At 37.6% G+C, this 16,036-nt stretch overlaps 1 protein-coding gene across 1 annotated transcript; it reads left to right on the top strand.

Annotated features, from left to right (window-relative positions):
* The first annotated feature begins 274 nt into the window (after positions 1–274).
* LOC139722380 (uncharacterized) lies at positions 275–11,395 on the top strand. The gene is made up of 8 exons (XM_071633686.1): positions 275–453; positions 893–1,134; positions 2,019–2,169; positions 4,322–4,413; positions 5,383–5,632; positions 7,007–7,282; positions 8,091–8,248; positions 10,541–11,395. The coding sequence occupies exons 2-8, from the start codon at positions 964–966 to the stop codon at positions 11,393–11,395; spliced, it is 1,953 nt and encodes a 650-aa protein (XP_071489787.1). The 5' UTR covers positions 275–453; positions 893–963.
* Positions 11,396–16,036: the final 4,641 nt, after the last annotated feature.

Below are 16,036 nucleotides of genomic sequence, written 5' to 3' on the forward strand. Positions count from 1 at the left end.
ATTTGAAATTGAGATTGATAAAAAATCATGCGTGATGGTGACAAAATGCATTCCGAATAAATTTAGCTACAAGTTACTCACGTGCATGTTATCATGCCCCAATACAAAATGATGTATATTGTTACACTCATGTGACGAACCCAAATTAAAGAAATTGTTGCAATGTGTAAAAACACTGCGTGACCTTTTATCTGTATGAACAGGGAATTAATTTCGACATACCAACTTTTGAGTTCGTTGCAGCCGACTTCACTTTTGCAGTAATGTTGTTTATTCTGTCAAACCGTAGGAGAGACATAAACGACGCACTTATTTGTGAAACTAAGGCTCTGGGCTGCCACATCGGAAGTTCACTTTTGATTGATACCTCGAGCACCTTTGATATCTTGTGGGTGAGATTATCGAATGGAGCAGAGGAGTGTCGGAGACTTGTCTCTGAAAAAAACTTAACAGGTAATGAACCAATTCCCGTAATAATATGAATTTATATTACTTTTATGCATGCTTACTTGACGTTAATCGATTCAGTCGTCTATTCTTGTGTCAGGCTTGGAAATTTTAAATTGATCCTGCACCACTGTTCGTTTGAATACAGAAATTCACTTCAGCGCAGTTTTTAAAGGTCCATAATTATCCAAGTTGTGCCTCTATAAGGGTTACATTTGAATAGATGACACGATCAACTTACAACGTTCAATGTAATGGTGCCGGAGATTATAATTGGTTTGCAATGGGTTTTTTTTTTCCGTTGTATGTGTGTTTGTTTGCTTCTTACTTCTCATTAGAAGTGACCTTGGAAACTCGGTTATTCATCTGCACCACATACTCATGACAGTGTGCGTTTTAAACACTGTCCTACTGACCGAACATACTGTGTCTCATATACGTTTAGTTGGACCTCCAGATGTTATTGACGCACGTGTTACGGACGCAGATGTCAAGTCCAACGGGCTCGTTCTGGGGATGCAACTACGAGGACCTCCAACCGCTCTGTTTAACAACTACAATAATACTTTTGATACCCCGTCTCAGGGGGGAGAGCAGCTCAGCATGGGTGACAAAAATCTGCTGTGGAAAGAACGTGTTACATGTAACGTGTTTCTCCTCAACGCATCAGGTTTTCTGGTAGCCCAGGTATTCTTATTTCATTTTTATTTAATTAAAGTCCAGTTGTGCAAGTTATGGAAATAAGTGAAACAAGAAATAATAAGATTTAAAAAAAAATCAATCTGTCACACTGAGCTGCACTCTCTCTCTCTCCTGCGAACGGTTGTAGGGCGGAATCCTATTGTTGTAAAAGACAGATTGGTGTCCGGGGTTATCACTCACCATAACCGACATTGCTAACTAATATAATGTAGTCATCATATTGACAATATTAGTCATTCTCGTTTCACAATAAAAGAAGGTTCATCAATGATATTTGCATGCGTATAACAATTAAGCTCTATACAAAGGTTACAACCCCCCCCCCCCCCACCACACATATTCTCTATACATTGGTCCTAGTCTTCGAATAATCATGGGTAGAGATTACACAGACCACACCGACATTGTTTACACTGTTTTACTAAAATTTTACGTTCATCAATCTAAACCAGTTTGAGTGTCATGTTTTCTGTAGATTCTGTAATTTGTTACGTATGATGGTTTTTGTAAAGTTATCTTTTTGCTGAATGTTGCAGATCAGGAAATGTCTTAGATCAATTGAAAAGGTACAAAATATCTCGATACTCTCGCCACCTTCCTTTTAAATGTACGATAATGCAAAATAATGAAACCTTATGTGACATGATTATCCCATGCCTAAGTCATGTCTTTTCGTATTTAGATTATTCTTCTGATAGCGTGAATAAAGTGCTATTTTTAGTCTACATTTATTTGTTTCCAATCTTGCCCCATCTCCACCTATTATCTAAGATCTTTTCGTCCTCTTTTTGCATACAAACATACACATATTAAACACAAACGTATACGCTCTCTGTATAACTCTCTGTATTAATATGTCTATTGTATAGAACATCGGTAAAGAGCTTACCCCGTCGGCACATGTCGTGTTCGGAGATGTGGAACCATTTTCGGAGTACATAGTGAAGGCACAGTGTGAAGTTGGTAATAACGGGATGAGCATCAACCATACTATCTACAGGACTAGAACACCGGAACGAGGTAAACGCGGCAAAAATTGTCGCTTCTCATCAGACGAATATAACATTGACGATCACTTATATATCGCCCATTTAAATCACTAGCAAATGCATGATTTCTGAATAGTTTGTTACTGCAGTGTAAGAACGAACAACGATGACCATAATTTATTTATGAAGAAATTTTGTAGTTTATTCACAGCAGAACACCTATCCTTGTATCGGCTTGAGTAAAGCGAAACGATCGCGTAACAAAAAGTGGGCTATGGCGAATAGGCCAATAGATTTGAAAAGGATAAAATGATTCAACAGAACACTGTCTCAATTGAATTTGAATGTTTCATAATGACTATGATGTCATTATAAGATAAATCTTCTATCGGTTTGCTTGACTTTTTTTTCGATACTTAATAATTTTCAATAACCTCTCTATTTTCAGTCTTATGTACCTAAAAATCACGATCCTAGCACACTTGCACCCTTTACGAATTCATTTCTTCTCTCTGTCGATTCCTTTAAAAAGAGGATTTATAAAGAATATGGTTAAAGGTATATTCGTGCAAGGACATGCGAAACTTCTGCGATGATGACATCATCCTCAAACGTCAGCCCATGTGTGTACGACCAATACAGTATCACTACGTTGTTTCTAGAGAAAGAGATTGAAACTTGTAAACTTAGGAAATTTAATTGTTATCGTTCTGTTCGGATGGCTTTATTCTACTGAATATAGTTGATTCTAATGTGGGAAACCATAGTAACTAGGTAAGGAATGCTTTTGGTTTAGTTTGAGTTGGATCTATTAGTTTGTTCCGTTACCCTCGAAGATTTTAGGCCAATTCACGGCACTGTCATGCTGTCTTATACCCGACCTGAAAATTGTCTATGAAATAAATGCTCATTATATGCTGCTTGGTAAAGACGAAACGTCAATTCAATTCAATTCAATTCAATTCAATTCAATTCAACTCAGTTCAGTTCAATTCTATTCAAATTCTATTTCATTTTTTAAAGAACATACACATTTCATTTTCCTTAGTAACATAGAATAAGGTTTCATAAGCAAAACAAAGTAAACTGAGAGTGTATAAAAGAATTGTGGAACCTTGTAGTAATAATACGCTGTAGTGAGAACTGAAGTAATAAAGATTGAATAGCAGTGAGCAGACTTCGAAAAATGGAGGACCCCACTAATTATAAAGCTTGTAGAATATGGACCCTCAGGTACAGAATGTTAATAGAAAAATAAGTTAATGCACAAAGAAAAAGAAAAGGTTTGGAAAGAAGTCTGGAAGTCCATTAAGAAGAATGAGTAACAAACAGAAACACGTACACGAGTAACATTAAACGAGACTGAAACAACAATGAAACAAAGAGAGACTAACAGACAAAACAGAATGAGACAAGACTAACATGACAGGAAGACAACACTTGTAACGGACAGAAGGCACAACAGTCAACGCAAGAGTACAAAAGTGTCCATAGAGAGCAAAATCTACGTGAAAGGGACGTATCAGATGAATTATGTCATCTTATACATGTATTGCATACATTGATGTTGCCATGTATAGAATTGTGGTATCTATTGTATCCTTGAGCTGAGCAGACAAACTGAAAACCCCAAGTGCACATATTACATGGAACAGAAATGATGACTTAAGAGATTAACATTGTTCCTGTAAAGAAGCAACGTAATTCCTTTTCCATGCCACTTAGCAAGTTCACTTGTGTATCTCATAAATATGCATACTTTCTTCTTTCGCTCTGCTTCCTTATAAGGCACCCAATCATGCATTCTTACGTGAAGTTTCTATGTCATCATCTTTGTTCACTGTCATATGTTATTAATTTTGAAAATATTCTAGTTGTTCATCCCATCCACTATAACTTCTTCACAGCTCTGTACCCAGTATAACCAATTTAAATATGTTCAAATGTAAAAGTTTGAAAGCCTTCGTCTAATTTAACGCAATGAATACCACCCACACAACGCAATTGCATCTTGCCCTGACTTTGCATTGTGTACAAATATTCTAAATAACTTTTCGACACTTTCTAATGTAATTTCAAATGAATAGCGAAAAAAGTTTAGTAAACTTTCCTTGGTTATTGTGTTAGTTTTCCTGATTTTCATGGCAGTCATTGTTCAATTTGCACCTTGCATGCTGGCTCAGTTCCATCAAGTGGCCCGAAAATCCTGGAAATCGTTTCAAAAGGACTGGGCTGCGAGAATCCAAACGAGAGAAATGTTACCGTAACTATTCAAGTATGAACTCCATTCTGATGCTATATCATTATATACACTGCTACTCCGTATTCAAATGGACTTTGATATAACTGGAAGTAGAATTTATACCATGCTAAGAAATCGTTAAAAATTATATAATGGCTAAAAAAATTCAAAATATCATTAAAATCTCTTCCTAAGAAATGAAATGAACAAAATAGCTGTCATCAGTTAATTCAGATTGCGTTACAATCAATACGTTTTTGTACATGATAAATCAATTAGGCTACATGAATTATGATGCTTGGCTGAAAACGTATGTACAAACGCATCGAATATAATTTGCATAATTATATCAAGGTGGCCAAATGAATTTTGTTTCCATGCAACGAAGTAATATTTGGAATAATTTCTGATTTTGAATGAACTTTTATTATATTTGTGCTTGATTTCATTCTGTTTCTTGTATCTAAAGTGTACATGAAATAATATGTTATAGGCCCCCTTTACATTTTATAATGATCTTAAGAACGAGCGGCTTATACGACAAAAATCATGATTGATAGAGACATTTAAAAGTTATGAATAATTTGATTGATTGGTACGTAAGTTCATAAGTGCGGTTGGGCGAGGAGTAAAGCATCTGGGGTTTATACAGTATGTTGTAAATCGGGTAATGGTTGCCTCCAGCGGAACTGGGCATTGTTATATAGGAGATGTATAGTTCACTGTGATAATCATGGTAATTACCTGACTCTCAATGACATTACATATCATCATAAAATTCATTTCACGTTTGCAATTAGATTAGGAACAGGGCAATAAATCATCCACGAGAATTAGTATATTGTTCCGCCCATGTTGTCACATTATAAGATATGCATGGTAACAAAGTCGTTTCATATGACCCCCTCATCCCGTAAGAACAATACGACTTGTTTTGATGTTGAAATATCATGTAATCGGTCTTCTTTATTATTTTTTTTTTTGGATCAATTTGTGTGCTAGCCTCCTGAACTGGAGAATCGGAATGGCATCCTAAAATCCTACGATATCCGCTACCGGCTTCGGCCAGAAGACATGGGTAATAGGAAGTGGAACTCTTTGGTCCAATCGGTCCCTTCCCCAGCCCGGTATTCGATTGAAGTAGTCCTACCTGGTCTTTCCCGATGGGATCCCTACGAGATCTTCATCTACGCCAACAACTCAAAGGGAGGCACCGGGAGTAACGTGCGCACTGTTGACCCACTCCGTCCAAGTGAGTGTTGCCCTACTGTCGTCCGAAGTTCGGACGATAAAAGCCTTCGCACCCATAGCTTTTCATTTTCTTCAGAATGCTACAAAGAAACAAAAACAGACTTATATTATCAGAAAATGAAAGAATCCCCAAGACGGATGAAAGACCCATATATTGTTTCTACGACCTCGGCATGAAATATGTTTTTGACGTCATGTATCTAGTTGATATGTGTGTTATCTTTTTAAGACTTTCTATTATACCATCTCATTTAAATGTGTATACCGCTGCTCATATTGACCATGATAACTGAAGAAGCAATTTACAGAAAGCTCCAGGAAACACACGGGAGATTCTTGTAGGTTAGAAGAGGTAGGCCTATTTCTGGAGTTGAGGGCCTGTCCCTGCTGGAAAGAGCACAGTGTCCCACAGTGTGAGAAACATAGTGTGACAGTGTGAAATCTCTTCACACTGTTAAATTTGAACATTTTAACAGTGTGAACACAATGCGAGTCATCAATTCACAGTGTGAAACAAAGCATTACTGTGTGAACACTCTATGAAAACCACACCACAGTGTGAAATCATCTTCACACTTACGTTTTGACATAGTCGACCATGTGAACACACTGTGAACTCACATGAGACACTGTTCTTTTTCAGTAGGGTTAACTTTATGTAGTTTCAATACGATTCCATGCACTCGGCTGCCACTCTCCTTGAAGTACTCACATCACCTCTTGATGCGCTTACTCGCATCTGATGACGATTTGAAGTTTTATTTATGATTTTTCTTGTCACTGTATCCTCAGTATGATTGTTGCATGAATAATGTACCATTAATTACTATGACTGTTGCCTATGTTTCCCAATTGAATATTTTGTATATGAGGATGTATAGTATAATGTATACGGTATAACTGTTCCCCATCCCTTGTTGCCCCACTCGAGTCCAAAATATTTTGTTTTTACACATTTTGGCATCCTGTCTGGTTTCCAAAAGTTGTCTTTCATCATGGCTTGTACAACCTCACAAAGTATTATAAAAATTCTGCTATACTTTTGTCCTCGTTTTTCCTCGCTTGGTTCACCGCGTCAGAGAGCGCATTCAAGGGCAGGACAAATTTCGGATTTTGAATTCTGGGTATTTCAAAGATATCAATATTCTACATCATGTAGAATTTTGAAAACCGATTTCTTCAGGAATCCCTTTTCTTCATATAAATTTCAATTCAATATCATCGTTTCATTGACTCTTGCATTTCGAGTTGATTGTATATCAAAAGATAAATCTTGACTCACTTTCATCACCATGGCAACACGCAAAATTGTATCTGTGTATCACCATTACTGAGCTCCTTGTCCCTTCTTTTCGGATTTGAATCTCCGTGTCAGAGCGATCAGAATCTCGTCTCGTTAACCTGACGAAGACGCAGATCGAATCCAACGTGTGGCTGATTAAATGGCTCCCTCCCTGGCCGAGTGGAATCGGTGGCTGCGTCAAACATTACGCAGTGAAGATCAATGACAAGCAGGTTGCCTCCGTGAATGATTCATCCTACACTTTGAACATGGAAACGTTGGGGGATGTGAAGCTGAAGATTGCGGCAGTGATTTACAACGGCATTGAATCATCGTTCGAGGGAATCTCATCGGAAGAAATGATCTTCGGTGCGTTTGTGTGTGTGTGTGTGTGTGTGTGTGTGTGTGTGTGTGTGTGTGTATGTGTGCGTGTATGTGTTTGTGTTTGCTTTATTAGGGAAATGAATGTTATTATATATGTAATACGTATATACTATGATATACGAATACAATGAACTATACACAACGACATAACGTGCATGTGTAATCCCTCAGTTTGAGCTTCGTATACCTGATATTTTACGAATTTTAGATGGTAAGAACCAAAGTCTAACTTTTGACTTTTACGAAAAAAATTAAATGTGACTCTTTTACGAGTAAAAATATACATTCATATTCGACTAATACGTTCCCTGTATTTATGAATCTGTGATGTCGAGGGAAACACACAAGCGTTTCCTGGAGGTAACAAACCAAAGTTGGCTTTGAAGAAATAGAGAGGCAAATCTGAAGATTCTAAGCTTGATATGACCGGGTTTTTGTTTCTAGTGTGTGCGAAAACTAAATGGGCGAAGGGAAAGCCGATCAAACTATTTATTTGTATGTATTTGTGTATGAGCTAACCTTTGTAGAAGGAAAAGTATAATCACAATACTCTGCAGAGTTACCATGACCAACTAACGCACTGAGACTGGAATGGTATATTACAATGATCACTATACATTGATTGGCAAAAACGTGATATTGGAATGTTTTTTTTTTTCTTTGCATGCAGTGTGGACATAAAACAGGTTGTCAAACGATTCTCAGTCTGTTAAACAGACATGTAATTTGGCCTTTTCTTGAATGCTGTGATATAAAACTACGTCACGTTTGCGTTATTTTTCTCCTTTTTTAGATTCGGGTAAGAAAAGCGCCCTCAGTATTGCATGGATCAGTCTGGGCGTAGTCCTACCTGTTGTCGTCACAATGGCGGTTGCCTGCTTAGTCCTGATTGTCCGCTTTGGACCTCGAGCAAAAGACTCCTTTTTTAACCTCAGCGAGAATCGAATTTTGGTAAGACCTCCAAATTCTGTCAGTTACTTGTTTTTCCGCACACATACGAATCAATAAAATATCCACACAGGACTTTAGCGCAGTGCGTGTTAGAATAATATGTGTAAGTGATAGAATATGTGGGAGAGTGTACTTTTATTTCTGCCATACAACAAAGAATCAACCAATGGCCGTAATATAATGCGTCTAGCCAAGGATGTGAATTTTGGAGTAGCACTGTATTAATATACACTTTGTTTATATGCAATTGTCATATTGCATACTTTCGTCGGAAATAAAATAAAAGGAAATTAAATTAAATGAGACGAAACGATTAAACCAACATATCTCTATGAATATTGCGAGGACCCGTGTTATCATGTCATAAAAAAGTGGCGCACAATTTACAATCACCTGGGCCCCGACGAGAACTATTTTGCCCGTCAGGAATGCATTCTGCTTGTCCCAACATGCTTCAGACTGTCACATAGCTGTCCTGTGGGGTAACCAAAAGCAAATAAGATGTATGGGTGTACAATGATTAGTTCATCACAGAGATTGAAATAGCATGCCATTATTTCCTTGACCGGACCAACATGGAAGTATGATTGATGTAACTCCTGGAAACACCCACTCCAACATCCATCAATCGTGTAGTTGTTTTATGTAAGTCCATCGTGGTCTCTCAAGTATCACTGAGAGTGTGCAATCGTTCAACATTGATCAGAGTAATAGTAAGACCGGGATAATATCACAATGACAGTGCAAAATGTGAATCACTGAGTTTGAATACCAACGTCTTTCCTTTTTTTAATGGGGATTCAATTAATCACTTTAATTGATATGTTTTAAGAGACCTCTGATGAAATGCTCTTAAAAAGGGGGTGGGGTTTCAGCCTAACACCATGTGATATAGTCCTCAAAAGAACTGTTAAATGTTAAAGAGGATATATGAGTGGAGAGTAGGATACAGAAGAAGAGATTTTTTGGCCGCTCTTTATAGCTCTTAATACTGACAGCACTAGGTCTATAGTTAAGAGGTGAGAGGCGAAATAGGATCGACTAGTGGAAAGTTAAAGGGGAAAATCCAGTCCAAATATAAGTTAATCTAATATAATAGGAAAGAGTAAAATATTACAAGTTCAAGGGTAAAATTTTGATCGAAATCGGATGAAAAATAAGAAAATTAGGACATTTTAAAGTTTCACTAATCTTTGAGGAAACAGTTCTTGAACGGTCAATATGAATATGCAAATGGTAAAGTGAGCATGTCATTCCCTCACATCTTGCCCTATAGTTTGTACATAAAATTTCAAAATTTCCAGTCTTTAATTCAAACACAATTATGCCCGAGGCTCAAATCCTGATATATCTAACTGATCACTATTCTGAAGTTATTCAACCGGGAAGAACATTATGTTTCAGACTTCAATGACAGAAACATTGAAGTTTCGTCATTGCTTATACAAGATCAATGGAAAATTGTGAGGTTATGACATGTTCAGCTCACTCATTTGCATATATTCACTGTACAAGAACTGCTTTGCAGAAATTAGGAAAACTTCAAAAAATATCATAACTTCCTCATTTCCATTCGCAACTCGCAACATTTTACTTGTTTTCATCAGACTAACTTATTTTTGGACTGGATTTCCCTTTAAGGAAAGGGTCATTCTTCAAATTAATGAAAAGGGCTATTCTTTTGCTACAATGTAGTTACGGGCAGGAGATAGAGAGACGGTGTGGAGAGAGCGAGAGTCTGTAGCAGGGGGTTTGAAAAGAACTCTGCAGAGAGATCGTGAAAAAGAATTGACAAGTGGACAGTTCGAGAAATAAGAAGAATTCTTTTGGTTTGAATTACTTCTGAGCGGAACTAATATAGAGAAACAGGCGGAGAAAGCATGATTATTGTAGAAAACCGTTCTGAGAAAAAAGAAAATGTAAAAAGGAGCGATGGAAGTTGATAGCTGTATTCCCCACTAGAGTTCAAGTACATGTGCCATATCTCAAAGAGTTCTCTTTAGAAAATAAAAAGAACAAACTATTAAACACTCTGTGGACATTATGACAATTGATATGACGTAACATGGATATTTTTAACGACAAATTTGGAGAAATACATTGCAGGGAAGTCAACACAAAGAATGATCATGATCATGAATATCGGCACGCTCCACTGACATGACCCGTATACATGAGTGAACTGTGAATTTAGATATAATTGTTTGTTTGTTTGACTTGTGTATGACAAAGCTACTATGAACTATTTCCAAGCTTGTGGCATTTCAACTTTCTTGGTTTAACATTTCACAGAATTCACGAAAGACCATGGGTCTGCAGCGACCAAAACCACCGCCTGAACAAGAGGTTTACAATGAGATGCCCGACTCCCCATCTTCACCTGTCTCCGGGAGTACCGAGGGGAGGGTAACGCCCTTGCTCATCCAGACGAATATCACGTCATCATCCTCGACAGGAGCAACGTTTCATCCACAAAACTCAACCAGTTCGAGCTCCATCCTACAGAGCGTTACAAACAGTAGCACGAGTTCTCCTCAGAACCGCGTTTCCATAGAAACGAACAATGGTGACACGCCCTCCTCCAGCAAGCAGTGCGCTCTTCACCTAGCTCTGTCCTCCCTGGAGACTCAAGAGGATCCAGGGATGAGTTTTAGTGAAGATAGTCTCACTTCCAGTCCCCATCCCTCTTCTAATTCGTCGGGCTACGTAAGCTACCCACCGCCCGGCCAGAAGAGAGAGACTACAGCGAACCCAAGGAAGCCTGCTGTATCTCCTGCAGGCGACGGATATTACATCTTCAACGCCCTCACCAACAAACTACAAGCCGTAACGGTCAGTACGGTAGATAGCGACTGCGACGTTAAAGACGCAGTGGATAAACGCAAGGAGAGTGAAGTGACTCTAGAGAGTGGAACCTTTGATAACGAACTTTCTCCTTCGAAGCTGAGCAGGCCTCCGCGTTCGGTCCATCCGCTAGAGGCGAGTAGTTTTTATCCCCAACCTGATGTCGAACTGTGCAGCGGCGTAGATACCTACACCAAACTTTCCACTCCACTCTCTCCAAGGAAGAGATCCCAAACCGACCAGTCCGGCGAACTGGGGGCGGACCAAGAGATGGTACATGGAATGCAGCAAGCCCTCGACTAAGTTGGACTTGTTGGTGTGGATTAAACATACAGTGTATAGAGCATTTCATAGTGTTCTACTTTAGGGTGTGTGACCGTAGATACTCCGGGAGTCCGTTCATGATATGCCTGTTGGGAGTCTGTTTTGGATTGCCTTTTTATGTGCTTCAACATGCCCGAAGTCAGAGCAAATCCTATTTTTCTACGTTATTTTGGATACATTTTCCTTCATGAATATGTTTCGATCAATTTTCACTTCTCAGTGCATTTCCCGTATACCAACCAACAACTACCGTTTTACTCTGTGTCTCATTTGTTTCTGCTCGCTATTACAAAAAAGCCGCATGTCTGTACATGTATGCAACAAAATACAAGTAGTCTTGATTTATAAGCTATTTGATAACGCCTTCTGGTATAGTCTGGCATTTGAAATTCTCCAATTTAATACTGTTTTTAGGACAAGCTTCATATCCTTACTCATTCATGCAACGTGTAGAAAATTCCATGAACCTGCTGTTCCAGTTACTTGTTACGTAACGTTGATACTCGATCAACTCACGCCTAGATACGACTGTCAAGGACCTCACTTTGTCATAGTGAAACAAACTGTCTATAGAGGTTCCTCATTATTTGGTTTTTTCTTGAAATTTTCCACTACCTGTATACCAACCAACTCAGCCCTTGAAATTATATACCTGTCCTTAGTGCGTACTTATACAATTTGCAATGCACACCTGTCACTATCACCTCTTCGGATGTTATCCCACGTAAACGCCTGCACTTCTGTCATTGCTTATCATTGGAATGTTGTTTTTGAAAATTGTCTCAAAGTGACAGATGGAAATCGAATCTACGAACATGCATTCCTGGTAAACAACCCATCATGTAACTTGTGTTTGTTTGCCACCAAATATGGCTGAAGAAATTAATGCAAATGTACTTCCTGTTATGAACAACGAAGTATTTGATTATCAGTCACCTGTACCAAACTCTCCCTTAACGTGTTCTAATTGTGAAGAAGGCGACAGCACCGATTTTATCACATCTTTAAATGCAGAAACCCAGGAATTAAATCTGGATTTTGATTTAAATGATATTTCACTGAAAAATGTATCTTCTAATTATCTTTTGGAAAATGATATAGTTACATTGTCTCATTCTAACCCGAAAGATCTCTTTGTTTCGCATATCAACATCAGAAGTTTGAATAAAAATTTTGATCAATTTCTTTCATTTGTTAACGAGTTACAATTTAGTCACATGATCATTGGCCTCAGTGAAACTTGGCTAAAGGAAACGTCGCCTTCTTCTCAATACTCCATCAATCGTTTTAAATTGCTTACCAATAACAGAACCGGGAAAAGAGGTGGCGGAGTAGGTTTTTATGTTTCACAAACTCTGAATTGTCAATTGTTACATGAATACAGCATTACCTCAGAATGTATAGAGTGTATTTTTGTGGAGGTTATAACTCCGAACAAAGGTAACATCATACTGGGGGAAATTTATAGACCCCCGCATTCTAACCCTACTGAGTTTATTGGGTTGCTTCATGATCTCCTCTCTGATAAATATTTTGATAACAAGACATGCATTATCATGGGAGACTTTAATATAAATCTCCTTAGTTATAATGATACTACAGTCTGTCAAGATTTCCTCTACCTTATGTTGTCCAAATCCTACATTCCTTTTATAAGAAAACCTACTCGAATTTCCGATGTCACTTCAACTCTTATCGATAATATATTTGTTAATAATTTATCTCTTGATGTTACATCTGGCATTGTAGTCTCTGACATTTCTGATCACTTCCCGATTTATACCCTTGTACCTCAGTTTACAGCAAGAAAAACTCCAACATCTAACCATGGTATTCGTGACATGTCTGAACGCAATTTAAATAGGCTCAGGGAGGGATTTGGGTCCGTTGACTGGTCTCCTGTCTACAACGCAGGAAATGTAAACTCATCCTTTGAGGTTTTTATGAAAATTTTGATAGAAACTTGTGATAATCATATACCTTTGTTAAAACAATCTAAATCTAATTATAAAAGAATACCAAGACAGCCTTGGATCACGAAATCTCTTCTTAGGTCTATTAATAAGAAAAACAGATTATTTTGTAGATACCGTAAATTCCCAAATGTTTCAACTAAATCTCGTTATGTTTGTTATCGAAATACCCTGACCTCTACGTTACGCTTAGCTAAGCAACAGTATTTTTACCGACAGTTCGATAGATGCAAATCTGATATACAGAGTACGTGGAAGGTGATTAACACAGCTTTAAAATCCAGCACTAAGGCGAATTCTCCAAATCGTATTCTGAAAGAGGGTCGCCTGATAGACAATCCAGAGGAGATGGCAGATGCATTCAATGACTTCTTCGTTAACCTTGGGCCAGATCTTGCCAAGAAAATACCTCGCTCCGGGACACCTTTTCATTCGTTTCTAAGGGATAGGAATGCACACACTTTGTTTTTTGTTCCCATTGTTGAGGAAGAAATTAAAGAAATTGTTCGCAAACTAAATAACAAGAAAAGTACAGGTGATGACGGAATTTCAGTTTTTCTGTTAAAAAACATAATAACTGAAATAATTACTCCCCTTACTTATATTTTTAATCAATCTTTGTCGACTGGAAAGGTCCCTGAAAAGATGAAAATTGCTAGAGTCGTTCCATATTCAAAAAGGGTGCTGAAGAATCGGTTAGCAATTATCGTCCAATATCTCTTTTAACTTCAATTTCAAAAATCTTAGAAAAGCTTGTTCACAAACGAACTCTTAGATTCCTTATCAACTGCAATATTCTTTCGAATTTTCAGTTTGGTTTCAGAAAACAGCATAGCACAACCCACGCTTTGTTAGCTTTCATTGATAAAGTAGCACATGCTTTGTTTTTCTCGACTTCTCGAAAGCGTTTGATACGATAGACCATGATATTTTGCTTTATAAGTTAAGCCATTACGGCATTCGTGGGACAGCTCAAGATTGGTTTAAAGACTACCTTACTAATAGAAAGCAATATGTTTATGTAAATGGATATGAGTCTCTTTTGAAAACAACTTCTTGTGGTGTCCCTCAGGGTTCCCTACTTGGCCCGTTATTATTTATCCTGTACATAAACGACCTCCAAAATTCGTCCCAGATTCTTTCTTTCATATGCTTTGCTGACGACACAAATTTATTTCTTTCACATCGTAACTCAAACACGCTTATACATATGTTAAACAATGAACTGAAACTTGTTCAGTCCTGGATCCACGCAAATAAGTTGTCACTAAATATTGATAAGACGCATTATATGCTTTTCAGCAATTCTCTGAACTCTGTTTCTGATTATGTTAAGATCAATGGTATCAATTTAAACCAGGTAGATAGTATCAAGTTTCTGGGACTTTACATTGATAGTGATCTATCCTGGAAAACCCATATTAACTATTTAAGTAAAATTTTGTCCAGAAACATTGGAATTTTAAACAAGCTGAAATATAATTTCCCCATACATATATTACAAATTATATATTCAACAATGATTTCCCCTTGGAATTCTAGCATGGGGTAATTCGTCCAAATTTTTACTTGATTCGCTATTCCTTCTTCAAAAACGCGCCATCAGAATTATCAATAACGCCGGATATCTATCTCATACAAATGAATTTTTTCACAAGAATAAAATTCTGAAATTGATTGATTTGTTTGATTACAATCTAGGTATTTTCATGTATAAGTACTCAACGAATGATCTTCCTGATGTTTTTCTTCACATGTTCAAAAGAAACTACTCAGTTCACAATTATCCCACCCGCCAACGGGACGCTTATCACCTTCCACGTACTCGCACAATTTTCGCGATGAAAACAATTATGTATGCGGGACCGAAATACTGGAATGACCTCCCCCCTGAACTCAAAGGTTGTTTATCACTATCATCCTTCAAATGCAAATTAAGACAGTATTTATTGAATAATTACGCTACATCAGCTCATTGAAATTCTGTTTTGTGCTGTCCAGGACTATCCCGTTATACTGTACTCCAGGGTTGTTGTCATGTAAAACCAGACTTTAAGAGCCCAGCTGTTTGCGCCCTTAAATTCTATCACTGTGTTTATGTATATTTTTCCTTCTTTAAAGATAGCTGGGACGAGGAAACAGCTGGTATTTCACATTCTCACTGCACTGCAACTGGTTGTTCGATGTCTTTTTTAATGAATTTGCAGGTGCATGTGTTCCCTTCTTAATACACGCAATGTACACATTTCTAATACTGTCTGAACGGTATCATTGTTATTATAACTATATTAAGTCATATTGTACCGCCAGAACGACAATGGTTCATCCGCCTATATACTGCATGTGGCTTTTCCGATCCCTAACCTGCACTAGAGAAGAATTTGCTATATAACTGTATATTTGTACTTTTTTATTTTTTTGTTGTTTTTCTCTTATGTTCCGGTCATTGTTGTACCCGTGCTCCCCTTCTCAATCTTAAACTCGTTTTTAACCGGGACCTACGCTCAACAAGCTCGCTTTTTAAGTAGGTTCCTTCATATTTCTTTAGCATTCATTCACAGATTCCAAACTGAACAGATCGACCACTATTATGTTTTACATATTTGCAATATTCTATGTATGTCATGTATTTCATTTAATTTTGTTA

The sequence above is a fragment of the Diadema antillarum genome, unplaced genomic scaffold (genome assembly GCF_040938485.1).
Source record: "Diadema antillarum isolate AM-2024a unplaced genomic scaffold, OU_Dant_1.0 scf00000164, whole genome shotgun sequence".
Classification (NCBI taxonomy): domain Eukaryota; kingdom Metazoa; phylum Echinodermata; class Echinoidea; order Diadematoida; family Diadematidae; genus Diadema; species Diadema antillarum.

Excerpts from the sequence above, each read along its gene's own strand:
- LOC139722380 (XM_071633686.1), top strand. The coding sequence starts at position 964 with ATGCAACTACGAGGACCTCCAACCGCTCTGTTTAACAACTACAATAAT. Across the intron at positions 1,135-2,018 it reads CAGGTTTTCTGGTAGCCCAG|AACATCGGTAAAGAGCTTAC; the intron begins GTATTCTTATTT and ends TCTATTGTATAG. Across the intron at positions 5,633-7,006 it reads TGTTGACCCACTCCGTCCAA|AGCGATCAGAATCTCGTCTC; the intron begins GTGAGTGTTGCC and ends TCTCCGTGTCAG.